The sequence below is a fragment of the Brachyistius frenatus genome, unplaced genomic scaffold (assembly GCF_029030835.1).
Source record: "Brachyistius frenatus isolate BFR_SWC_R1_liver_20210118 unplaced genomic scaffold, ASM2903083v1 Contig_51, whole genome shotgun sequence".
In the NCBI taxonomy this organism is placed as follows: domain Eukaryota; kingdom Metazoa; phylum Chordata; class Actinopteri; family Embiotocidae; genus Brachyistius; species Brachyistius frenatus.
The window spans coordinates 947,913-975,150 of record NW_027210650.1 but is presented as its reverse complement, the minus strand read 5'-3'; the positions used below and the strand labels follow the sequence as shown (position 1 = coordinate 975,150).

Here is a 27,238-nt window from a genome sequence, read left to right as displayed (position 1 = left end):
AAGAAAAAAAACAACTCGTATTGGTGCAATTAAATCAGGAGCAGCTCATTTTTATTGAATGAGTCGGTGTGTTGTTGTTCTAAGGCCGCGTTCACAAGTGACATTGTTAGAGGGCGATGTTTATAGCCTTCGAACTGAGCCCCTCTGGGGGTAAATAAACGACTGAGTCAACATATTTTTTTACTATAAGGTCTGCTGATTGTGCAAATTCTTTTAAAAGTCAGTTAAAGACTTCCCCGTTCAAACGTATGTTTTTATCTTGTATTGGTGTTTGTTGTCTTGTTGCTCTGATCCCCATCAAATCTTTGTAACTTCTATTTGATATGTTGTTTGCGGTGTTTTATAACTGCCACTTTTTTTTTACTATTATTTTATATTTTACAGACAAAACGAAACCATTAGAAAAATGATCGGCACGTCGATCTATAAATGAACAAATAAAAACATTTAAGGTGACCAAGATATAATTATAAGTACTATCACGTGGCCGTGTGATGGTCGTCCTGGTGTGGTACCTCTGCAGGAAGCGAGGATACGTCTGTCTGTAGGCGAAGCCGGCACGACGCACTCGGACGTTCTCCAGCAGCCCGAGGTACTCCACCTGGTGGCGGCAGCGCTCCTGCTCGAACAGCAGAGGCGACTTGACGTCGTTGGGCTTGATGCAGCGAACGTAGTAGGGCTCCTGTAGAGGGCGACAGAGGGACAACGACGACCGTGTGAGCGGTTGATCTGTATTCGGTGCTGCTCTGATAACAGACTGATAAATCAATTGTTTTGGTCATTTTTTTAATTATTATTATAATTAAAACAAGTAAACTGTCAACAGAACAATCAATTAACAGAGAGAATAGTCATTAGTTGCAGTCATTTCTTTGCACCTGACTTGCAGATCGACGCACTACTTCCTCACAAATACTTATTTCTGATACTACGAGCTGCATCAGAGTTAGAAACCTTTTTTCTTTTACACAGTAAATTTAAGTCTGGCCTTTTATCTTATGTGGTTTTGAGTAACACATATGGTAAGGCTAATACTAATTTTGCAACACTATATCAGTGATCAATAAGTCCTCTAATAAAGATATTTGTTGCCAAGATAAACACAAGCACGCAACTTTGAACTTAATGTAATTTAACATCATGCAGTCTGAATTTTTCATATTCAGTTTCCAGGAACACGAGTGTAGCGATGGAACGATGTGGGCTTTAATCCGCAGCCTCAGTATGAAAATTGGATGTAACACTTCTGAGATGGTTTATTAATGGTGACTCGTCACCTTGCAGGCGAGGTTCTCCACCAGCGAGATCATGGAGTTTTTGAAGAGAGTTGCGGCTGTCAGCGGCCGTTTGGTGACCTCGGTGATGCTCAGTTTGCCTTCGGGCCACATCGCCTTCAGAACAGAGTTGGAACTGAACACAGAAAAAGAAAAACATGAAAAGTTATTTTTAAGTTATGTTACAAAAAAAAAAAAAAAACTGAATTCAAATGCAGAACTTTTTTCTTCTTCCCCCCCATTGAAGTTAACAAAGGCTAAACCAGAAGTTAGCCATCTCCTGCATTGTTTACTTCTTCCTTTGCTTTGTTGTCGGCCTGCCGGTTGCGTATCTTAAAAGATCAGAGACGTGTAAAACCGTTGCGTAACGGATCGCCTGTATTGCATGAGCGTCTCGGTGCGTCTGCATGACGTAAACAAATCTCAGAGAAAAAAAACAGCCGTGTTAAAAATCACGGTTTTAAACTGTGCAACAATTACTAGATCTCGCATGTATCTTCATCAGAAGAAAAGCTCCAGAGGATTGGAGGACGAGGAGGAGGAGAGGGAGGGGTAGGGGGAGGGGGAGGGGGAGGGGGACGAGGAGGATTTGGTGCACTACTCCTCTGCTATTATTGTTAGAGGGGTTGTAATCAAAGCGCAGCAAGGAATACTTTGAAGAGTGTGTGGAGGTGATTGGGACTGTGTGTAGTGCTCAGTGTGTGTGTGTGTGTGTGTGTGTGTGTGTGTGTGTGTGTGTGTGTGTGTGTGTGTGTGTGTGTCTCACCTGTTGTACAGGAGTCTCTTGAAATCCTGGAACAGAGTGTCTTTGTTCTTATCAATGAAACCCACCACTGAGTACCTGTGAAGAGGGAGAGGCAGGTGAATGTATGAGCGGCCACGCTACACACACAAACTTTTGTCTTGTTCGTACCGAGCGTCCTGCCCACCGTCCTAAACGATATAATTACATAATTACTGCGACATTTTCCTGAATCCGAATCATCCTGAAAACAGTTTCATGTAAATATGAATGAATCCTTTTCAGAGTGTTGCCGTGTTAATCCACACTGTAAATTAATGTACTCCGTTAGCGATGAAGCTGCTGGTCTGAGTGGCTCGGGAATCAATCAAAGCCGACGGTCGGGCCTTGCTCCTCCGCCTGAGTCGTCCCCTGGGCGGCGGACACTTAGCCCCTCACAAATGGGCTCACCGCGGCTCCCTGAGAGCACTTTTGGGAGGTTTAGCGCATGTGATTTATTCATTTGAATGTCGTCCAAGTGCTTTGGGAACCGGGAAGTGGTCCTGTCATTTCTGAGGGGGACGCCTTGCAATTAAGATGTCATTTAAATGTTTGGGTCTGTGCACCAGTGTGTGTGTGTGTGTGTGTGTGTGTGTGTGTGTGTGTGTGTGTGTGTGTGTGTGTGTGTGTGTGTGTGTGTGTGTGTGTGTGTGTGTAAAGTAGGAGTAAATTATTAGATGTTACAAACAGGTCTTTTGTTTTTACGTGACTACAGACTACAATGGACTTTTTTGTGTGTGTCTGGTTTAACACGTGTGCACTCGTTGTAGCAGAACGCGCTGCTTAAATTAGCGTCCATTCTCAGTAAAAATGTCCTGCAGTCTGGGAAGTTTATTGGAAGATTCTGTATGCATAAAATCCGACCATTAAAATGGTTGCTGAAACCTGCAGCCAACTGTCACACCCACCTGTCACTCAAGGAAGCCCCGCCCTTAATTAAGCATAACTTTTAGCCTTAAAACAATTCTATTTATAGTTATATATATATATATATATCAAAATTCTAAATGCAAAATGCATAGCTTTTTGAGAAAGCCTAAAGTGGCCACTCGAGGAACTGCCGTTTTTTGGCAATTCCTTGTTGGCTTAATTTTTCAGCCCCAGAAGTTGCCGCTTGATTCAACATGAAATGATCAAAGGAAGTCATTTAGGGTCATCGGATTTCTTGTATTCAGGCAAAGACGGCCTTTTTCCTTCAATTTTGTTTGGCAGGATTAAAAATGCAGACAGTGTAAATGTTGCAGTACACCGGATTAAAACGGAGTATTTTATTTTGATGAGTTGAGACTGCATCATTTCTCTCAGGCTCTAAGATGTGAAAATATTCCTTGTAAACAAAGTTTTGATTGCGTGTCAAGTTTCTCTTTATGTACGTAAAAATCCACGAGAAAGTGTGTTTTCGAAGACATTGCTGTAAATAAATCATGTCCTGTGCTCTTGACTGATGTGACGGATATTGGTCTTATAGATGTTGCATAAAAATTACATAAATAATAAAGAACACAATAAATACAGTAAAGTATCAAAGGAATTCTGCATCCCAGCAAATAAAGTAAACGTATTGTGGCAAATATTTAAATATACAGTATTTAAATAAACTAAGGAGTTACGATAAGAATATGTGATTAAAATGTAATTATAAAGTGTTTATGAGTGTTGCTCCCACATCACCATGAAAAACAAACAAGTTTCTTTTAAGATCCTGACGTGGCCCCGAGTACGAGACGGCGGCTTCAGTCGGCAGCTCGCAGGCATGAATATGTAAAACTGAACAAATCTGGAAAAGAGGATGAATCATCGGTAAAAGCTTTCCCTGAATAAATCAAACTTTAAGATACTTACACCACATCTCCTGCGTAGTGCCTGATGCGAAAGTCTCTGTCAAACTCCAAACTCTTGTCGGTCGGTGAGAGCTGCAGAGAGACGGAGAGAGCAGCGAGTCAGCGACGACGCTGCAGAGCCTCTCGGAGCGAAGAGAGAAGCCTTCAGGCAACCGAAAGGACGTTCGCCATTTCTGCGAGTTACATCAGTCGCTATTACTGTACAGACCATTACCCAAACTGTATGAGCTCACAGGTCTTCATCAGCAGTTCAAAGCCCTCTGAATGCAAAACCATTAAAATGACACTGCATGTGAATACGCCGTATTAACTGTGATGACGTCTCTTCCATGGACAGGGCTAACGTTAGAGGTGGTGGCGTGCTGAAGGCAGATGATCATGACATTTTAGTTTACAATAAATTGTCATACAAATAAGTGCATTTAATAACATGATTGTCCTTTTCTGCTTGTTTTATACCATTCGTGGAAAATGTCATCAGAAGAAGAAGAAGAGAAATTTACTGTCGGTGGTGTTTGGATTTGCAACGACATCCACGACATCTTAATGTCCAGAGATGCTCGTTGAAATGCGGTCAGTCAAAAATTACAAGTTAAGCGCCTCGAGTTGAACAGTCGGTGGCGCTAATTCTCCTCCTAATGTGTCATCAAACCACCGAAGAAGAGGGTGTAACGTGATGATGTCATTGAAATAGCGCCAGTCGAAACCCCGTACGGTGGAAAATGATGGATATCAGAAACAACCTGCGTTGATTAAGATGATTGTTTTTGGCTCTAATAATCGCGACCAGGTGAAACTTTTGAATCAAAGTAACTAAAAGATAAATTCAGACCAAAGATTTCGCTGCAGAAAAAGATGCAGCAGTGTGAACTGACCCGTTTTAGCACGACTCAAACCGGCTAACGGTGTCGTCTTCAAGTTTCAGAATGAGAGGCGCGTCATCTCTTTCAACAGCCAATCAGCTCGTAGCAAAGTCAAGCTGGTCACGGCGGTTACAAACTGCCAGCAGATTGAAACGGAAAAGTTTTGGACGGAACAAAGAGACCTCGTGAACTCAATTAAGGAACAGACACGGTTTGACACGAGCGCTGCAAGTAACTCACGGCCACCGTTCTCTCATCCGTGTTTAAAATCCCTACAAATAATATCCAGCTGTGAAAAAGACAGAAAAGCTGTCAGTTAAAAAAATAGGAATTACAGAGGAAATGTTACACCGTCTCGTGTGTCAAATCATCTTGTTTGTTTTTTGTTTTAACCTCCCCAACAATTGCAGATGTCATTTATTTATTTATTTATTTTTTACTCTTCTGTAATCCTTTTAACTCCATACAAGCGAAACCGTGAAGGTTAAACCGAGCGCTCGGAACGATTCGCTGAACTGTTCGCTGCAATCGTAGACGCATCGCAGCGGAAAACACCAAGACTGTCGGGTTTGATCAAGTCGTACAGAGAAAGAGCGGAGAGGAACGAGAGAGGGACGGTGAGACGACGACTGAGCAAGAGGAAGAGGGACAGGAATAAATGTGGTGTGATGGCAAGAGACAGCGCCAGCAAAAAAAAAAAAAAAGTGTGTGTGAGGCTGATGCTTGTATGTAGGTCAGTTAGCAGGAGAGCAGGGAGGCAGGAAGTGTGAATGAAAACGCAGAGAGGTCTGCCTTCGAACAGCTGCTGATGCGACGCGTCTCGTTTCATCCATAAAACGGCGTACGAGTGTGTCGGAGCGGGCGAGTCGCTGGGAAAAAGTATAACGCTGACATCAGAGATCAAGAGAGAGACAAAAAGTGGAGAGCGGAGCGATTAGCATGTAAAAGCAGGAGGCCGGAGGTCTAGGAAGCAGCGAGATTAAAGCCACGGATAACAAGGAGGGAGAAATAAAAAACTCCCCATGCGACAGGTCGTCTGAACAGTAATACAGATCCACAACTAAAGCGCTGACGGATACACAACGAGGACAAAAGTGTGCGGACACCTCTGTAAACTTCGCTCTGGCCTTTTTAAACGGCTCTTTGTTCCAGTTAAGGAGTAGTTCGACTTCTCCAGCATAAAGAGTAGAGATGCAGAGACGAGTTAGTAAATCAACGGGTTCTGATAACTGATTCATTAATTCATAGCCATTCTGTCATGGATTTATAAGAAAATGTGCCCAAATATGAACTTGTTTTGGCCTCTCGACTGTGAGATATAATGTGCAGCCAGACATAAAGTCCCTGCCTGTAAATTAGGTCCGGGTACGCTCCAGGGATCCGTTCACGGTGGTTCCATCCTACTGGGCGTGGACATCGCTTTAATTTGAACCAATCACAGAAACCTGCCAACGTGTCCACCAAAGTGTTCTTCCCTGAGCAAAACGTCATTTTTAAATAGTTATTGATGTTGGCGCCGTGTTTTTTTTTTTTACAAACGTTGAATGTTCTGCGTTTCTTTCTGGCAACCAAGAGTTGAAAAATGTTCAACTTTGCTGAAGCACTGCGCTCATCACTGTCATTTTCTACCCAGCCGTCCAATCACAGTGGAGGAGAGGCGGGACAAACGCACTGCGTACATTGAGAAAACCATTTATGTTTTTATTTCTTTCTTCTGTTTAGTGTGGAAGAACCCGACAGCGAGTCCGATCTCATCAGCCACCGACGCTCTTGTGGCTGAATCGGCGCAAATCTCTGCAACCGGGCTCCAAAAGTCTGACATCAGAGGAGTGCAGCCTTTTGAACGAGGTGCTCAGAAATCACATCCAGGTGTAACATTAGGGTCTTCACATCTAAGTGCCCTTCAGTCCTGCATCCAAACCAGGCAGCAAGGCGGAAAGTAAACAAGAGAGAGAAAAACACCGGCAGTAGATGAAACTTTTACAGACAAATTGACTTCTGCCTCGATGCTATTTCTGTCAAGCCGAGCCAATACAGTATGTTCCTTTACTTTATGAAGACGTTGAATGACTCATCCGAGGGCTCAGTGCTCTCAGACTCGATCCCCCATCCCTCCTTACACACACACACACACACACACACACACACACACACACACACACACACACACACACACACACACACACACACACACACACACAGACAGACAGACAGACAAAAGGGAGAAGGAACAGTCCCATATGAGAGGAAATATTGCAAACAGTAACAACCTCACAGACGCAGGAAGATTTGCATCAGAGAGCTCAATGAATCAGTCAGCCTTGAATCGGGTCCAAATCCCGAATCAAAAAACCTCAAAGGGGCCCCGCAGTAAATCTCTAAATGTGAAATTTCCTCCCGGAAATCACAGAAGTATTTACCTCCCTGACACTTCAGACATCCGCTGGAGCACTGAAGTGCTTCCAACAACGCTCTGTGAAGTTTTCAACACCAACAGTGATGTGCTCGGCAAACAAAGGAAAGAAAACAGTATTAAAGAAGCTCATTTTAAGCACACAGCAGCACCACACTGTGTTATTGTGTGTGCCCCCCTCCCCCACCCCGGATGCCTCTACATTATGCCCAAAAAAAAAAAAAAAAAAAAAAAAGATATCAGTGATCTACATCTTAATTTTAAGCCTGTTCGGATGCAGCAAAAACAAATTCTTCTGATTGTCTCAAGTCTCACAGATAATCTGTTTGGAAATGGGGGGGGAAGAAGAAAAAAATAAAAATAAATTCAGGGCGTAAATACACACCGGCAGGAAACAAACACACACAACAACAACACGGAGCAGACAGACAAACAGATGCTCTGTCAGACAGACAGCCTGCATCTGCTGGAAGCCACACTGCCCCTCATCCATCACAATCAGTCACACCCTATCACACGCACACGCACACGCACACACACACACACACACACACACACATAAACTAAACACAAATCTTGGCAGATTTATTATTAGCACATCCTCTGTGTTTGGGATTCAGCCTAACGTGAAGACCGAGGTTGTTGCAGTGTGCATGCGTGTGTGTGTGTGTGTGTGTGTGTGTGTGTGTGTGTGTGTGTGTGTGTGTGTGTGTGTGTGTGTGTGTGTGTGTGTGTGTGTGTGTGCAATTGGACAATTTAATTTTAGAAGAGATAATTAACATCAGGAATAGATTCCATAATTATCAGGCCTAATGATATTTCAGCAATTATTCTCATTAATATTTTCAGAAATGATATAATCTGCAGCCTGAATAACTGATCCAAGACTCACTGGCAGTTGTTTATTATTTAATTGCTACTTTCGATAATTAATTGTTTTAATCACTTATGAGCAAGAAATGTCAAACATTTGCAGTTAAGCAGCTTTTTTTTTGTTTATATCATAGCAAACTGAATGTCTTTGAACTTTGGTGGTATAATTTTTTTAGCTATAAAACTATGATGAAATATTTCCATATTTTTGCATATTTTAAAGACAAATACGTGATTAATAACATGCTAATAAGCTGCAGTCTAATTTGTTTTTACAGTTGTTTCTGACAGCATTCGAGCACATTTTTTTGGAAGAGAAAGTTCCAACAAGTTGAGTTCCTACTCATCATTTTAATTAATGTGTATTTTTCTCCTAATCATGTACAAAAGAATTAATGTAATGAAACATTTTCAAATATAAAGTAAATGTAGTCTTTTGCTCAAATTTTCTATTCTAAATGTTCAGTGTTTTTGTTGTCATGGAGATAAGTCAGTGGTAGTTTTAGGTTTAAAGAGGGAGATTGAAAATGACAACAACACCGCCTGCTAAAGTCACAAAAAATATGACACTGCTCTGCTTTAAAAATAACTAGAGAGCAAAATACACTTAACCCTGCTTAAAGATGCTAATTCAGGCAGGAAACCAGTGATTATGCTGAGAGGCTTCAGGTGCAACACTTCAGGGTCTGTGCATAAAATACACATTTTTAAAAAAGAGTTGAATTCAGAGAGGTTTTCCAGGACCAACGAAGGTTACAACATTACCAGTAATACGTGCAGTAAACGCGCTACAGACTCCGACGACAACAGGAAAAGGGAAAGTGGAAAATGCTGCAGTTCATTTCCTTAAATTAAAGGTGATCGTGCTCAGTTTTATCCGACTTTACAGCAACGTGAGCTGGAGACAACAGAACATAACCCAACGTATCGTAATGTAATAACATATCGTAACATAACCCAACGTATCCTACCGTAGCGTATCATTTTATTTGAAAGACTCCAAGTCAACAAAAGGAATCTTTTTAGGTGTAAATAGTTGTTTAGATGTAATAGCAGCATAATAATTTAACCATCTGCAGCTATTTTCGCCTTTATTTCGCCTGATTTGAGAGGATAGTAGAAATTACAGATAGCCCCGAAACACGAATCAACAGATGGATGAGTCAGAAAGACGCTTCAGGCAGCAGCTGAAACTCTGTAACTGGTTGTAAAGTTGAAGGGATGCAAGTTTTCAGTTTTTAATAAACACAATAAATGGGACAAACAAAGAAGAGAACAGGAAAGGGGAGAGAGAGGAGGATATAAATTAGAGGCAGCTGGGGAAAATAACCAGACAGGAAAACTGTGAACAAAGGGGGGAGCTGAAGCTGAGGTGAGAACGCGACAGACAGAGAGAGAGAGAAAACAACAGGAACAGCAGACTGACTGTCTCAGGAACATGTTGGATAACCTGCCGGTGTTACAGCGACAGGAAGAGGAGAGAAGACGCTTTCACCTTTAGCTTTTATTACCGGGACATCTGTCAACATTGGTTTGAGGAGAAAGGTTTCCTGCAAAATATCACCGACGTAACTATAGAAACTGAAGTGGAGGATGTCCCCCCCCCCGAAGCCAAAACTTCAAAAGGCCTCAGCGCCATTCACATAACTGGACAGACTAACGTAAAGAGTACGAGCGATGCGGTGCTCGGGCAAGAGTCAGAAAACCAGGAGCAAAAGCAGATTGTGGAAAAATAACTTCATTTGACAGGTAATTCAATTATTGGAATAAAATTGGTCATTTTATCTACCGAGTTCTCAACTTTTACACAAATGAAACATGTCACTGTTGCATTCTACTACCAATCTGTTCATTGAAAGTAAATTGACCCTTAAATACAACATGAATGTTCCACTATCTTATACATTTTTCCAGCATAAGTTCTTCACAGCATTTATAAGAGCGTTGTTTAATGTAACCGGCAATTTATGAGCCCGAAAACTGAGTGGAAATCTTCACAAAAGGCCTCAAACAGCCTCTGACACATCAGACAAAAACTAAATGAGTTGGTTGGATCTGATTCTTGGAGACCAAACCGTTCACAACAATCACGTTTTCTTGTCACACTGCAGAGAAGAAAGAAAAAAAAAAGTCATAAATCTGAACCTCCCTGTCACCTTCTGCCCTCCGGCACCTCCTGCGATCACTTGTCCACCGACCCTGTTCGCCACCTGCGTCCTCCTGCTCTGTGGCCCCTGGACTAGAGAAGCCCGTCCATGAGGGCCGGAGCCAGACCTCCCGACGAGCAGCATCTGACTTTCTCCGGACCCGTCAGGACCTCACGGTGGGTCCAGCAGCAGCCAAATGCAGGCGTCAGATGAGGAGATGGATTTTTTTTTTTTTTTTTTTTTTTGCGTTTCATGTACGGTGCACTGAGTGGCAACTGTCGGGGGCGGGGGTGGTGGGGGGGCGGGGGGGCTGAACCGCCCGTCAAACTGTCCTGGTGCTGAGCATCAGTTACGCCTCCTCCCCGTGTCCTTCCTGCTCCTGCTGACCTTGTGCCTCCCTGCAGCTAATGACCAGCCTGTCTCAGTGATTAGCATCAGCAACACATGGCTGGTGAAAGCTTTACCACGTAGCACCCCCCCCCCCCTGACATGCATTCATACATGTGGCAGCAGGTGGGGGGGACCCGCATACGCAAATACACGCATTAGTATGCAGCTGTACATGCCTCATGCTGAGACGCTAGTGAAAGGGGAGGGGGGGAAAAAACAAAAAAACAGTGGAGGCACATGAGGAAAATTAAAACTAAAATAAAGACCAGTAAAGGAAGTGAAGACAACAGAGAGCTGCTGAGGGACGTGATGGAGATGAAACTGAGAGCGTATTGGACGAGGCAGGAAATGAAGCTGTCATGATGGCTACTGTGTCAGAGACTAATGTGTCAGCATATGATTAGGAGCAAAAATAAAACAACAACGTACAGTGAATGCAGCACACAGCGAGCTTTTACTTTAACCTGCAGAGAAATGTCTTGCTGCTTTAGCCAAGTTTGAATTAAAGAATAATATTTGACATTTTGCCACATAAAGAAATAAGCAGAACCAGCAGTGCAGTGTGCCACACTTCAGTACTTTCTGGCTTTCCTATACGGTCCGTGGCACGCAGCCCACAGCACATCGCTTCCTACAGAAAACAGAAATCTTTAAACTTGCAGTAGCACTTTTTTTTTTTTTTTTTTGTACCATATGGGAGAAGTGGAAACAAGCTGCAAACACAACAACAACAACAAATGAAATATTCACTCTTCTTTAATCGTGTTCCAGTCTCCACCACCTCCTGATGGAAATATCTGACTTTTTAGCTACTAAACGCTCCTTTGTGTTCAGCAGCAGTGTAGTGTGTACGGAGGGTTTATTAAAGCTGCTGAAAATGAAGCTGTTCAGAGCAGAGAGATTGAAGCAAAGCGGTTGAGCTGCAAGCAGGAAAACCAAAACAATCAGATAAAAGATGTGAGGACTGCAATTGAGGATTATTTTCTCAAATATTAAAATTAAATGTCAGAAAGTGGTGAAGAATGTTGAAAGATGTTTCCCAAAGCCCAAAGTAAAGCCTAAAACATCTCGTTTTATTCTCATGGAGGACTAAAGGAGCCAGAAAATATCCACTTTTAAAAAGCTGTAATTATACAGTTTTCTGAAAACACTCATCTGCCGGCAGCTGCTGGAAATCAGGTGGATGAGCGAGGGCTTAGTGGAAAAGCAAAAACAATGAATGAAGTAGACGTGACCTCAAACATCATGCATTGTTCATCCAGCTCTGCTTTTCATACAACCTTCCCACATGCTTCTTTCTCTCCTTTCGGTTTACACCTCTCACCTCCCCTCACATTTAAAATCTCAGTCTCTCCCTGTGCGCTCGTCTTCCAGTTCCCCCTCCCTCTCTCACACTTCTTTTTTTTTTCTCCGCCAACCTTCACACTTTTATCCCTGCATGCAGGCTGGAGGAGATGTGAGCTGCGAGGCTCGAGAGCCACGGTGAGTCTTTAAAGGCTGCAGAGCTCGTGCGCACTTTGTACCGAGAGCCTTGAAATGTTCTGAACCTTCCAAACAGCTCATTTGCATCATGAGTGGGTTACAGGAAGTCTATTTTAAAAATTACAGTTGTTTTTTTCAAAGAATAAAAAAAAAAATCATATCACTACCAAAACCAAAGTGCAAGCTCATGTATGTAAATACAAGAGTCCACTGTATCGTTCTCCATCGCCTCTGACAGGACTACATTTCCCGTGGTTTGTTTTGATAATGACAGATTAAAGAGCTTTGCTGACTGTAGATGAGGAGTTAGTTTTGTTGATAGAGACAGTTTTGTGCCATAATTCCATCAGCAGAGCTTTTATTGATGCTTTTACTGCAGAGAAATCGTGGGAATTTTTCAAAATTACAAATCCCTGCATGTCTTAAGAGATGAATTATGTGATGATCAGTGTCAACTATTGCAATCACGAGGTTGTGTCATCCTGGACAGACTGACCTATTGGCAATATATGGCTTCATATACTTATGTATGATGTTAACAAACACACTTAAAATGTCTTAAATCTGCCTAAATCTACATTACGATGTGTTATATAGCATTTATCAGCGTTTATAAAGTAGGAGAGGTTACACCATTTTAGCTGACCCATTTCAGAAATGTGCAATTGAAATTAGCAGCACATTTAATTTAACAGCTGGTTTTTATTTCAGTTAAATCACAATATTGTAGAAGATAATCGATTGTGCATTAAATGTTTTGAGAAAAGCTCGTCTCTGATGCACTCTGGACAAATGAAATTTCTAAACTGTTCGTCTAAATGCTAATCTTCACTGTCTACCCCCCCCCCCAAAAAAAAGGCCCCCTGGAGATCTACTAACCCCCCCCCTCCCACCCAACAAATCACACTACTTCCTGAGAAAAAGTCCATCTTGTTGATGTTGCCTGGCAACAGAACACCAGACAGTACACGGAAAAAAAAGGAAAAAGATCTGTTGCTAATATTGACTCATGCCAATACTGGTTCCAGGAGGTAACAGCTGGATCACTAAGTTCAGACCCTCCTTTTCACACGTTTTTTTCAACTCTGCCAGAGGATCTTGGGGGAGTGGGGGAGGGGGGGGTTATCGACGCCAAGATGATAGGAAGGGCAGGGAAGCTTCACGGATCAATACGCCCTGCAGCACAGCTCCATCTTTACCTCATCTGGATTCAGCCTGGCTTTATTCACAGCTTCCTCTTCATTCTGCTCTTTATTCACTTTGAACTAAACTAAGCAACACGAGTCTGCAGGGTTCACGTCACATGGGAACATGTTTCTGACACACTGCCTCACTTTTGGACGCTGTTGCTTTAAGTATTTGGACGGCCCAGAAACGTATACAGATGTTCACCCGCCGCTTGTCATCATTCATTTTCCTCCGCATCACCGTCTCCCTCCCAGTTCCTCCGCATGCTTCTCCTCATAAATCTGTAAATACGTATATATACCCTCCGCTTCCCAAAGCGCCGCTCACTCTTAGCGCTCACCGGCTCCCATTGGCTGCCAGTGACATCACTTGTGGCAAAGTGTTGAGTCAGATCCACACTCGCTCTTTCTCTGACAGCTGACGCCCCCTTGTGCTTCACGGAGAAAACTGCACAGCTGTGCTTAAAGGGTCGACTTATCGACAACCTTTTTACATGTTAAACATGCAGAAAACCTGAAACGCCCGACAGGTGACGACGGTTGACCTTCACCTCGTCTAATCCAGCTGATCCCACACAGAAACCGCGGATGTTAGAAAATTAAATTGGCTTCTGTTTTGTCTGCACAGACCATCAGAGCGAATTAGACCGTGAGCTTTCCTGATTATTAAAACTAACAGGATCATGTTCAGTCGCTGCCTCGAGCACTGATCGCCACTTAGAGCACGGTGTAATCTGCCCGCTGCTGTTCTCAAGTTACAACAACCACAGCATCATCATCATCATCATCATCATCATCACATGCTGACAGTACTTCATCTTAAGGTGTTTTTCATACTGATTTACTGTTTTAGCTTCTGCCACTAATTACTGATAAAACTGCACAAATATTTCAGGTTGATATTTGAGGTGTCCCAAATCATATGCAGATATTCTATTTACAATAATATCGATATCATTTTTGATGTGATTTTTTTTTTGTGGTATAATTCTTGTCATGATAACGGCAATATGTCCACATGTCGACAAAAAAACTACAACACTTATTTTGTTGCAGTTGTATGTTCCTGAAATGCATAATGCAATATTTTCCAGTATTTTGTCATATCGTGAAGAAATACCCTAAAATACTGTGATATGACTTTGTCAAAAAATCTTGGAAAATGTTTATCACAAATGTTGTAACATGTTGTTATATGGTTTGTATTGTGTGACCAAAACATGACCTTCAGTTTATTAACACAGGAAACAGCAAATTCAATTCACCATATTTATTTGATAAATGAGAATGAATTAGGAAAATAATTGCTTTTTAATTTTCTGCCTATTGACTAATTGATGCAGCTGAATTTGAGACATTGATGTCCTCGTTTTTTTTTGTCTCAAGCATGAACCAAATATCACATAATGGCAAAATTAGCATCAGGGGACTAAGTGGAAGTGAAAGAGGATTATGTGAGATGCAGCTCCACAAACGAGATTCAAACCCGTTAAATAAGGCGGGAAAGCTCGGCGGCATTTTGACTTTCAACCCAAACTGTTCCGCGCACAGCCCGGTGCTGCAAAATAAAGTGAAGCAACACCTGCACCGAGTTGTTCCTACCTTGCGGCTGGTGTAGTGGGCGTGCTTGGCCAGCTTGCCGTTGAGTCCCTGGAGAAAAACCTCATCGGTGACTTTGCCCACGTTCATGCAGGCTTCGTCCAGCACGGAGAAGATGCCTTTATGCTGCTGCTCCACCAAGTCCACGATGATCTGGTTGTTGAAGTAATCAATCTGATAGAAAAAAAGAAAAGAAAAAGGACACGGAAGACAAAAGACAGCAAAATAAGATGACTTAATATACAAAGAAGTCCTATGAAACATTATATAAGCGTGCATGAGAGCAACTCTACGTACTTCTTCTAAAACAAAAAATATAATTCTGTGAATAAATTAAAGAGAGTAGGAACCAAAAAAAAACTGTCTCCATACATGTTTCCAGGGGATGCCTTCTCTCTGGTACTCTTCCTGTTCCTGCCTCAGCACCAGTTGGATGAACAGCTGCTGCAGCTTTTCATTACAGTAGTTGATGCAGAACTGTTCAAAGCTGCAAAACAAAAAAAACAGAGGCCAAATGTCCTTGTTGTGTCTTACAAATAATAAAAACAAATTCTAAAATAATACATATGGAGGCGAAAATATAAATATTTGATGTGAAAAGCAGATTTTCTCTTGAATTTTGTGGATCTCATTCGAACCTGTTGTTCTGGAAAATCTCAAACCCGTAGATGTCCAGCACCCCGATGACCGTGTTCTTCCCGTGGACTCTGGCGTCGTAGTTTTTCACCTCGATGATGTCGTTGATGCGGCCGACGATCCAGCAGAACAGACGCTCGTACATCGCCTGAGGACCACAAAGACGTTACAGAAAAGAGGTGAGTAACGAGGGGTGCCTTGCTCACGGGCTCAGAACAGTCCGACACGCCATCAATTATATCAGTTACCGGCTGGGAGGGAAAAGTCACACTGCCAGTGAGTCCGAGTTTAGTAAACAGCCCACAGTTACATACTTCTCTCCCTCCTCTGACTGGAGTCGTCACACTGTGACTCACGCTGGCGTGAATGGCGTTAAAAGCATCGCAGAGCGCAAGTGAACCGTCACGACCCCGATTGTTGTTTTGTGTGCAGTGACCTTGGCGAGCGCGTCGCGCCCGTAGCCGGCCTCCTGGGCCGTGTGCTGCTTCTCGATGACGTCCCGACCCGTGGCCACCGTCCGGTAGAGCAGCGCCTTCTCCACGTTCTCCTCCTTGGTGGACAGCAGCTCTCTGAACACCGACACCAGCTTGGTGCTCTCGATCAGGGTCACGTCGCCGTCCACCCCGAACGTCAGGTTTCCCTTCGAGGGGAAAGCGCAAAAAGAGACAGGCTCAGTTTTTAGAGCGCAACAAGCTGGCAGAAGAGACATTTTCCACATTTCTTACACAGGAAGTCCTCATATTGAATCTAAAAACGTGAGAGTGGTGTCGACCTTCTCATCTAACGGCACACAGAAACTCCTTTTAATCTTCTTATGACTAATTAAAAAGAATTCAGAAGATTTCGGGAAAGAAATTTATAACTAATCAAAACAGACAGTTCATTTTCTAAGCTTGCAAATAATTGGTCGAGTACAGTGAGTCATTCTTTTAAAGCCAAACTGTGACATTTATCTAAAGGAAAGCAGAAAAACTCAACCTATATGAAGAATAATATTTCCAAGAATAAATGCGACTTGACATGACTTAACCGTCTTCTCTATTTTACCAAATGAAATCGATATTCTTTCTTGGTATTAATAGAAACAGACTCACGAATGAAAGCGTGACTAACATCTTTGAAGGACTAAATACGAGCTCTTATCACTCCACTCGTGTGTGAGGAGCACGAACACAGAACCTCCACACTGGGACACGGCTGGCAGGAGAAACCAGCAGGGATTTTGGTTATTTTTGTGGGGGGTGGGAGGGTGGGGGTGGAGTGGGGGTGGAGTGGGGGTGGATTACCAGATGTAGGATGGTGGCCAGGATCTTGTAAACCGTGTGGATCTCATCCCCTGTGAAACCGATCACTTTCATGGCATCGGCTACAGCTTTGAAATCAGCGCTATCGTTGATGCTGGACTGGAGACAGAGGAGACATGTTGGAGGAGGATGAAACAAATCATCCAAGAACATCTTTATTTTTCCATCTAAAAATGTGTTTGTGAACAACATTTTTCAGAATCACAGCCCTTTCCCTTCCTCTTCTAATTAATCCATCCAGGAACGACAGCTAATTAAATTACAAAACTAGCGCTGAACTTTGATGTCGCCGGGGAGTCGCTGTGCGAACCGCCACCTCAGCTATTTGCTTGCATTATGTTTCCATGACGTCAGGCCAATTCGTTGCCGTCAAGTGGTTTTTGTGCCGACTCTTTTATTCCTGCTCATTAAGCTCACGTAAAGACGGCGTCGCTCGGCGGAGGTCTCCATTAAAGACCACACTCGGAGACGGTGATCGCTGAAATGCTTTTTCCTACACACTTTACACTCGTCCTCCAAGTGATTTGTTTCTCTTTCATGTGAATTGTAAACTGTGGTAAGAAAACACACATCTGTAAGTCGTGTGCTTGACTGTATTTACCGCTCTGCAAAACAAACTCTGCATCACACTCACATACTTTCAGGTTCTTCAAGTCCTCCAAACACAATAAATGGTGCAAACGGTTTCACGTTTTCAGCACAAAACTGCAGCAATGTTGAAATGTGAATTTGTGTGTTGAGGATACCTTAATCTGGCCTCCAACTTTGATGTAGTTGTAGGCCGTCGGGTCCTTCTGGATGTGAAGAGAGCGTAACAGGGAGTCTGGAGCTCCTCTGAGCAGCTGATGGAAGACCAAAAACAAACACCTTTATTCCAACACTTCACACAGTAACTCACCATGCACTGTTAATACTCCATAAGATGGCCCAGTTGTAATTTCCTGGCGTGTTTACTCATATAAAACATGCACGCTGCAGCCTGAGTCAATATTACGCTGGATTTCATGCATCTGTGAAAAAAAATTAATAATAATCTCTCCACTTTCTCTCACGCTCAACATCCAAAACAAACTGTGGCCGAAGCTTCAACTCACGATCCTCCCACATGTAGGAACAAAAGCTCCGCTGATGACTCAGCGACACTGCGAGGATTCATAATCCTGCCGGGGAGTTCAGTGTTTTGCAAATTAAACGGAGCTGTGTGGAGTTTTACTCAAAATATCCATGAAAACTGAATTTCCTTCCTCAGAAAACATTTGTATTGCTGATTTTTGTGCTTTTGCTCTTTTAAGCATTTGATTACATCTATGTTTGTTTTTATTTTTGTTGTTTTACATTTGAAATCTTATTTGTAATCCTTACTTTCTAGTCCAAGTACCAATATTTATTCTGGAGAGAATTTTTTGTTTTTGTTTTCTTTAATTTGATTTTGTTGAATTGTCTATAAGATATAAAGCAAAAACATAGAAAGATTTTTTTTTAAATAGTTTGAAAAAATTTGGAATTTGACTTTTGAATTTGTTGAAATAAAAACTAGGTTAAAAAAAACTTTGGCAGGGCTGACTATCAGATCACCTACATGTGTGTAGGCATGTATGCGTGTCCTTATGTGCGAGATCAACAGAACAAGGACCTACTCATTGAAAAACAGCAGCATGGCAATATCAAATATCTAAAACCTCAAACCATGATTGCATGCAAATACACGCATGCAAATACACACACACACACACACACACACACACACACACACACACACACACACACACACACACACACACACACACTTACTTGGTAGAAGGAGTGAAAGCTCCTCTCTCCTTCCTGCTGGAAAATCACCCTACACTGTTTGAGAAATAAACAACAACAACAACGTGTCACATCACAGCTGTCAGTCACTGCAAGATTCTGCTTTCTAAAAATGTATTTCAATGATTAGACAGGTCACAGTGCAACGATCTCAACATCATGGTCTGCAATTAAATGAGGAATCTGTGACCAAAACTACCAAAACTATAGGAGGACATTTGTTTGCAATCCAAATAAATGTATTCTCGCAAAACTGTTTGTTTCTTGCATGATAAAAATAAAAAAAAATACCTTCATAAGGAGAACAAAGAAAATACAACAGTCTAAAAAAAAGATGTGTGGAAAATTCCTCAAGACGCTCTGAACAACCTGCCAGGTATCATGTAAAAGCACCTGAGAGGATCTTTGTTTACACGAAATACTAGTTTGATTTAGGCTTTTCTGTTCATTGTGCTTTATTTCTAAAAGCGTCTTCACTTTTCTTTTAAACCCTGAAACTTTTGGACATCACTGGATGTACATGAAATGTTTGTTGTACTCATCAGTGACCAATGCATTGACCACATGGTTGCCCTCCTTTTCCTCACGCTCGCCGCCCGCTCACCTTCTCCAGCAGGTAGTTGCTGATGTGGCCTCCGATGGGATCGCCCTTGAAGTCAAAGTTGATGTCCATGTATTTGCCGAAGCGGCTGGAGTTGTCGTTGCGGTTGGTCTTGGCGTTCCCGAAGGCCTCCAAGACGCAGTTGGATTTCAGCAGCATGTTTTTTACTCTGTGGGACGGCAGGATGATAATAAAGTGTCAAACAGAGTGACTTAGTTTGAAGTGGTCTCATTAAGAAGCCAACATATAGACTCACATGGTGCCAATACAACGAGATCAAGATCTAATGAGGCTGTACAGACTGTGCAGCATGCATCCACACACAAAGTAACTTCATTAATTATCACCAAGTTAAGACAGTAGAAGACAAGGAATTGAATTTAAAACATCTGATAACTCAGGCATAAAAAAATAATCAATGTTTTATTATATAAAGAATTCAAACATATGCTACTTCCCACTGTGACGTGGAGACCAATTTATGATGCAATTAGGTCATAACATTTTATGGAATTACAGTCCACATGTCGACAATACGTCCTTCATGTTTGTATAGTGTGTGTGTGTGTGTGTGTGTGTGTGTGTGTGTGTGTGTGTGTGTGTGTGTGTTTGGCAGATAAGGAACTTGTGTGCAGTAGATTTGACATGTTCAAATGAATCGTTAGCTGTTTGTTCTCACCAACATTAAACCTTATCTTTGTCTCTGACGTACATTTTGCTTCCATCAAAGTCGATCTCCTGCTTTCGTCTCTGTATTTATCTACTGTAGGTGTTAAAACACTGATATATAATCATTCTGTAATATGATGCAACAAGGTCTTTATCTACAGGAACTTATCAGGGACACTGAGGAGGCCGAGTTGAGCTGTAACTACATATTACCGTGATCTGAGGAGCCTTTAACTACTGACAGTATTTATACCTGGAATATAATGAGCCACTTTAACTACAATAGCTATGACAAGATAATGAAAATGACCTCTGGCACTCGTCACTATCTGATACCAAATTTAATTAAAAAAGAACAAGGCCTCAAGTTCTTGCAACTTTCTCAAGCACAACAATGAGGTTCAAGTATTTTTTTCCTGCAATTTAGAGCACTTTTTTTTTCCCCCGGCATGAAATAAATGAATAGATGCAAAGTATAAAAGGATGTTTGTGATAGATTTTCAAGTGACAACTAACAAGTATAACAACCAAAATGAAAATAAAACCCTCTTTATCTGATAATGTTTTCTGTTTTGTCAGCGGTCCCAATCTGCAGATTATTCAGCTGCAATATCAACAACTCACCTTTCAACTTCAGCCCTCTGATTAGGATTGGTGATAGCAGCAATGTATTGCATTATATACTTGCTGGCCTCAGTTTTTCCTGCTCCACTTTCCCCTGCAAAAAAAAAAAAAAAAAAAAAAAAAATGCAAAACAGTACAATAAGGTTGTTTTTCTAAAAATAACTGAATAATTTGGGTTTCTGTAATTTTGGTGTGTTTTGCATGACGTGCTAATTAAACCACTGGTACACATTTGGTTTAAACAAATGAATATTTGAAACAGTTTAAACTTTTTCAATCAAAACTTAAAACACAAGTCAAACATTTTTATATAATTTTTTTGCAATTTAAAACATGGCAAACTGTCGACTAAAGTCTGATTAACAGTTTTTCAGTTTTATATTGATTTATTTTTAAATGTCTTCTGTGTAGAGGAAAAATATTTCGATCCACTGAACTGATTTTAAGATTTTATCGACAGTATTTATGGGAATTAAATCTTTGCTGTGATATCAGGATTTGTTTTCACTTCCTCCTCTGACCACTGAGTGGTGCTTCATCCTTGCTCCCTGCTGCCACACAGCTTGTGGCCACATTAAATATTTGTTTCAGAAAAAGGGATGATGAATTGTTTTGTATCATTTTCAGCTGCACTGAGGACAGAAAACATCTGAGAGGAAACAGTGTACGAAAACACTCATACTGTGTATGTAAAACGCTGTGAACCGTTTCTGTGCTTTTTGTCCAGCCCCTGCAGGGGGGCTTCCCGTGTTACCTGAGATGACAATACAAGTGTCTTTGTTCCTCCTCTTCATGGCTTTGTAAGCAGCGTCAGCGATGGCGAAGAGGTGTGGTGGCCTCTCGTACAGCTCGCGGCCTTTGTACTGCTCCACCGCGTCCCGGCCGTAGATGTTCATGGCCCGGTAAGGGTTGACCGACACCACCACCTCCCCGATGTAGGTGTAGATCCGCCCTTTCTCAAACCTGGAGACACACAAAAAGATGGCATTTAGAAATGCCACAAAAATGATGATTATTGTATTATCATTATGATGACCACCAAAGTGATTTTACTTATAAACGTGCAGGTTTCAAGATGGAAAGAACAAATAATCGCAGACAAAATAAATTCATGGTGTGGAAATAGCTTGAATGTCGTACTTTCAAAGATCAAAGTGAGCCTCTTTTAGAAGAAATTGTGACACAATTATCATTAAAATAGTTTTGACATTTGGCAGACATTTTTATTCTGGCAGAAAGTTAGAAGATAAGTATGTCTGTACTCCTTTATACAGCTAAAATATTCATCCAAAGTTCTGCATATTCCAATATTAACACAGCCTGTTTAACTTTTCTGCATGTTGTCAATATCATGTTGCTTTCTCGCTGACACAGCGAGGAAGTCTCTATTAGACATGAATGTCTCCAGGATAACATCCTGTTTCTGTGGACACCTTCGCCAATGTGTTTTTGTGTTGATGCTACAATAATATTTCAGACAATAGTGGGCTCTCAACTGCACGCCAGAACTTTGTGTTCGTCTTTTTCCTGTTTAAATGTAAGAATTTCCCGGTGCACAAAACATTGCTGTGGGAGAATTTGACCGGTCTGCAGAGAGCCTCGAATCAACACCGTCCTGCACAGCTGGAATAAACCGACCAAACACATGAATGCTCTTCTGGCTGAATGGGAGAAACTCCATGCAGTCGCTTTGGACTTGGACGTCCAGCATGTAGGTGTGACGTTTGGAGATATACTGTAACTCTCTTGCTCTCACACTTTCTGTGCCCTTTTCTTTCTCCCTCCCAGACAATCTTTCCATCTCTCTCTCAGCTTCTCTCTGCGCCCCGAGGCCGCCTGCCTCACTTCCTTCCTCTCCAAAGGAGAACTTGGATGCCAGTTTTTCTCCCCAGAAGAATGGTCTCTTTCTTCACAGCTGCCAAACCTCTGCTGCCGCCGCCTTGCAAACATGACCAGGAGCACATTCATCCAAAGCTAATAACGTCTGCATGAAGTATCTGTGACTGTGGGTTTGAAGGAATTGCCAGAAGAACTCAATCAAGCGCTCGTGTGTGTTTAAAGACTTGCCAGATTGTGATAACATTATTCAAGAATAAAATGACAACTCAAGGCACGGGGAAATGTTCTGCAGTCCTTCAGGTTTTTGATGTTGTTGCAAAGAGCACATTTGTTTTCCTAAAAGTTCCTTGAGCATCAAGCATAACATCATGGATGAAGCTGCTGACGGACGTCCATGACACTCTTCTTGTTTATCGCCGACTTTTTACATGAAGCCTCGGCCTTTTTATCGAAACAATCTCGGAATAACATTTGGGCTCAAGCTAAAGATACAAATAAAGTCTTTCCAGTACAGAAATACTTCAAATTTGAACAAGGTTTTCCATCAGATTACATCAAGTTAGATCCATCACTGGTTTATATTTACATCTTCCACACGGAGACTAAAAAACAGGGAGTAAGAAAACAGGAAACAACAGAGCAGGACATTGTAAGAGAATGTAAAGCAGCAGGGCTCATGCTGAGATTAGCTCATCCTTGTGTGTTCAGATTTGTGTGCGTCAGGCCGTGCAGTAACTGGGACGTTCATGTGTCGTGGACGGGGTGGGACAACCGGAGCACGGTGCTCAAGAGGCTTCTTTGTAAAACATTGCTAGTTTCTATCTGAAGATCAGATGGATGTCGTTCTAATCAATACAATTTAAACGGCAAAATAATAAAGTTTAGAGGATTCTGAATACTTGAAACTTTTGCATTAATGATTGAATTATCTGGAAGAGGATTTAAGTGCAGACTTTTTAGTTTCTAATTAAACCGCTCATGCAGATTGTATACATAAATGAACGTCCCTTACGTTCATGTTCTTGCCAAACACGTTCACATGATGCTGATTAAACGTAATACCACAAAATAAATCTCTCTGTATTTCACAGTATACAGAGTTTTCAAATCTGGTGTCTGGTGAGACATACGAGCCGTCTAACATCTAGTTTGGCCCTTTGCTAACTGGAATTTGGGATAAAATAATTAAATTCTTGCTCTTGTAGACTTTCCACATCTTATTGGACTGAATGGACCAAATTCTGATAGTGAAACGAGTTATTTCATGAGGGTTATGGGACTATTTTACATCTGCAACAGAAGCGATGGTGTTGGCTACGGAAGAGGCTAAGATATCTGTCAACTGGGTTTTTGTAATGATTCTCTCCTCAAGGACATAATGACTCCAAAAATATCCCCAAAAAAGTCTGTAGCAAGCATCCAAATATGGTCACCAAAAAAGTAAAGTATTGATAATCTAAATATCAAGTGGTGATTGGGTCCAAGATTACATTCTACGTTTTACATTATGCTAAATACATAAAAGTTAAGCAGTCATATGGTGATCGAGCAAAAATGACTTCCCATGCTAATGCTAATAATAGCAAAGGATGAGCAGGTTCACCATATTTTTTTGCAGGCAGCTAAGATAACATGCCAGCTCTTCCTCCCCTGGTGCTGCAGAAAAAGACCCATTGTGCCCCCCCACCACCCCACACCTCCCCCCGCCTCAGTCAGGAGGCTGCCGTGTGCCCGCTCCATTGTTCACATGTGAATTGGAGGTCTTTGTCTGAGACGGGCCCTCCGTCTCCCCCTGAAAGGGCCGAACCAGCGAGCTGCCCACTTAACTCTCATGTACAATGGCTTACATTGGCAATGCTTTACATCATGTACAGGGTTGAATGGAGGAGGGGGGGGGACAGGGTGCACCATTCATAACGAGAAGATGTGCAGGTATTTCATATACAGTTGTGGGCACTCAGCTGGTTACTACAACCAGGTAGTTTAATTATTTAATGATGCAGCGTGTGTGTGTGTGTGTGTGGTCGCAAAGAGGGTTGAGATGTTCGTCATGACAACAATGAGCAGCAAAAGCTGTCAAAACACCCAACAATCAGGATCTTGTGGATGTGTGTATTAATCTATAGGGCTGGGTATCGCCATCCAATTTCCCAAATTGATTCAATTCCGACTCGTATTGTCCCGATTCGATGCGATTTCCAATTCGATACCAATTCGTTATTTTTGAGAATTAAGAATGGACCTCAAAGCACAACAACGAGATACTCTCGCTTTCTGGTATAAGCCCCGCCCACATGAGCCGCACATACTCGTGTTTAGAATATCATTCGCTAAACAAAGTGTCAATCATCGCCAACGTGGCTTCCGATTGGCTGGATCTGACACTTCTGCTCAATGCAGACAATATGGTCGGCTATTGTAGGCTGGGAACAGGATATGGAAGCTGCTATTGGCTCAATTAGATGTCAATCAAAGCAGCAGTGTAAAGACCAAGGCGCTATCTGACTATACTGTGATTTAATTTTTTTTAATTTTTAAACCCGGCTTTATTAATTAATAATGATTGATAAATGATATCATTGGTGAAAAGGTTAATAAACCCTTTTTTTTTTTTTTTTTTTACAGCTGATAAGAGGTTTTATAAACATCTTAATAAAATTAGGCTCAAATTTGACCTGCCTACAATTTCATGTCACATAACAGCAATAAATAAAGGTTACTTGTGCACAGCTTGATTTGACTTTTCCCAACTGCATTGCAGAGATATCACTCAGTGGACTGCAGTTTTAACAAAGACGTAAGGTACAGGCAGAATAAACACTTAAGTCACGCAAATGTCAAGGGGATGTAAATATTATTCCTATTGGGAGTGTCAGTCTCACATTGTGGGTTTTCATTTTTCCACCCAATATCAAAACATTACACACGAGCCATAAGAGCTGCAATCGAATCGTCCAACGTCATGCATCATCCGCACAGTGGACACGGATTCAGAGGAAGGGATGGAAGCAGCGAAAGGCCCTCAGGAGCCTCGGTGTTTTCCTCTACCTCCGAGGATATAAATAGCATCTACAGGCCATGTTTGTGTCTGTCGTCCCTCCACGGGGAATTATAAGAGGAGTGGAGAGGAAGAGGAGTGGAGAGGAAGAGGAAGAGGAAGAGGAGAATAAAAAAATAAAAAAATCAATCAGTGGGAGCGTGTCAGCTGAGATCCGGGGTCAGCTGATCCATCTGTTCTACTCTCATTTAGGAGGATTTAAATGACAAACAGGACAGAGATTACAGAACCTTATGGCTGATAATAGTCTCCCAGAAATGCTATTTATAGGTGCAGGGAAACCAAATCAGATTTAAATTTGGCGACGCTCACATCTGTCCGTTTCTTTAATTTTCAGATCAGTGACCCGCAGTTCTCAGTAAAAGTTTTAGTAGAGTTATATTTGACAGTAACATAAATCTGATGTAACAGCGCAGCTCCCTTTCCATCATCTTCTCTTCTCTGTCCGTCTATTCAGCTGTGAAGGGAAGTGTGTCTAAACTGGTCCGACCTGCCGCCGTGTGATCTCCTTCCAGAAGGACCCCTCCCAAACCACTGCCAGGAAACGGGAGAGAATCAGAGATAAAAAAAAATAAAAAAAGAGAGAGGAGGAGGAGGAGGAGGGCCGGAGAGAAATGCCGTGTTCAAATGGGGTTGTATTTACCGCATTACACGAGGAGAGTCCGTATGAACTTTCTTAAAAGCCCCGTGTTTCACGGATTGTGACGTGTTTGCTGATCTTTACAGAAATGTTAGAGGCCATGAAAATGTATTGTTTGTTGGATGTTAAGCTAATATATTGTTGTTGTTTTTTTTTTATTGTCATTTTATTTTCTGAGAAAAACGGCTTCCTCTTTTCCCTCTGTGCCTTTTCTACATTTCCCCCTGTTAGCTTGCTGAATTATTAGCCTCAATGGCTTCTAGACGCCGTCCACATTGCCGTTGCCTAGTGACAGTTGCAACTTGAACGCCAAGCATACGGTGCACACGACTTCCCGTGTTGCAACCACAAGCTCACAAGTTGCATTTGAACGCAGCTAAAAAGAGAGGAAGTATGTATGGTCCGACTTCCACCTGAATGTTCATGCTTTGATTATTGTGGCCAAAAGATCACATAAAAAAAAAAAAAAAAAAAAAAAAAAAGGTTATTATGCGTCATAATAATTATCCAACGTTCCTGAAATACGACTGTTAGAGCTTTACCCGACTGACTTAATCAGTTAAATCGGATTTATCTGTTTAAGTCATCGAGCTCATGTCGGCATAGAAAATCATGGGCACAAGGAGGCTGGTTCTCTGGTCCTGGAGAGACTGCTGCTTCTCTTTCTGGCTGGTAAAGACGTTCCCTTGTTGCTAACCAAAGTAAAACTGGTAATAAATTCAGGTGCTGTGCTGCAGCAAAAGATTTCTCTGCAAATGACGCTAATGACATTATTGATTAATGTTAATGGGGAGAGTTGGCATCAGAATGTTTCACTACATTATGCAGTAAAAAGTGTGTTTAAAAAGTGACTTAAGCTGCATCTAATGTTCTTCTGTCCTCGAAATACCGGAGGAATGCTAATGACACACACACACACACACACACACACACACACACACACACACACACACACACACACACACACACACACACACACACACACACACACACACACACACACAGATGTGAATTACAGAGCAGAAGCCGAGCACAACCGCTGTCTCCAATCTTGTATGGGTGGGTCTTTTTTAATGGTTAACTCAGGGAGGAGCATGAACAACCCCTCCACATCTCCTCAGGAAGAAAATAAACAACTTGAGAAGAGAATTAAGAGGTAAATGTGTCTCAAATGACGATGTGAAAAGGCCACTTTCAGCACCTCGCCC

At 41.9% G+C, this 27,238-nt stretch overlaps 1 protein-coding gene across 2 annotated transcripts in view; it reads right to left on the bottom strand.

The window, feature by feature from the left end:
* myo1d (myosin 1D) overlaps window positions 1–27,238 on the bottom strand; it is a 200,672-nt gene that overhangs the window by 162,348 nt on the left and 11,086 nt on the right. For both annotated transcript variants that reach the window (XR_011311148.1, XM_069704592.1), the window contains exons 2-15: window positions 21,248–21,456; window positions 20,494–20,587; window positions 19,204–19,369; window positions 18,582–18,635; window positions 17,537–17,632; window positions 16,773–16,889; window positions 15,923–16,126; window positions 15,489–15,634; window positions 15,223–15,337; window positions 14,854–15,024; window positions 3,898–3,968; window positions 2,041–2,115; window positions 1,278–1,410; window positions 516–682 (exon numbers count right to left, since the gene is read on the bottom strand). Coding sequence is in view for 1 of the 2 variants with exons in the window: in XM_069704592.1 (XP_069560693.1) it covers window positions 516–682; window positions 1,278–1,410; window positions 2,041–2,115; window positions 3,898–3,968; window positions 14,854–15,024; window positions 15,223–15,337; window positions 15,489–15,634; window positions 15,923–16,126; window positions 16,773–16,889; window positions 17,537–17,632; window positions 18,582–18,635; window positions 19,204–19,369; window positions 20,494–20,587; window positions 21,248–21,456 (1,818 nt within the window). In the remaining variant the exon portion in view is untranslated. The remainder of the gene's footprint in view (window positions 1–515; window positions 683–1,277; window positions 1,411–2,040; window positions 2,116–3,897; window positions 3,969–14,853; window positions 15,025–15,222; window positions 15,338–15,488; window positions 15,635–15,922; window positions 16,127–16,772; window positions 16,890–17,536; window positions 17,633–18,581; window positions 18,636–19,203; window positions 19,370–20,493; window positions 20,588–21,247; window positions 21,457–27,238) is intronic.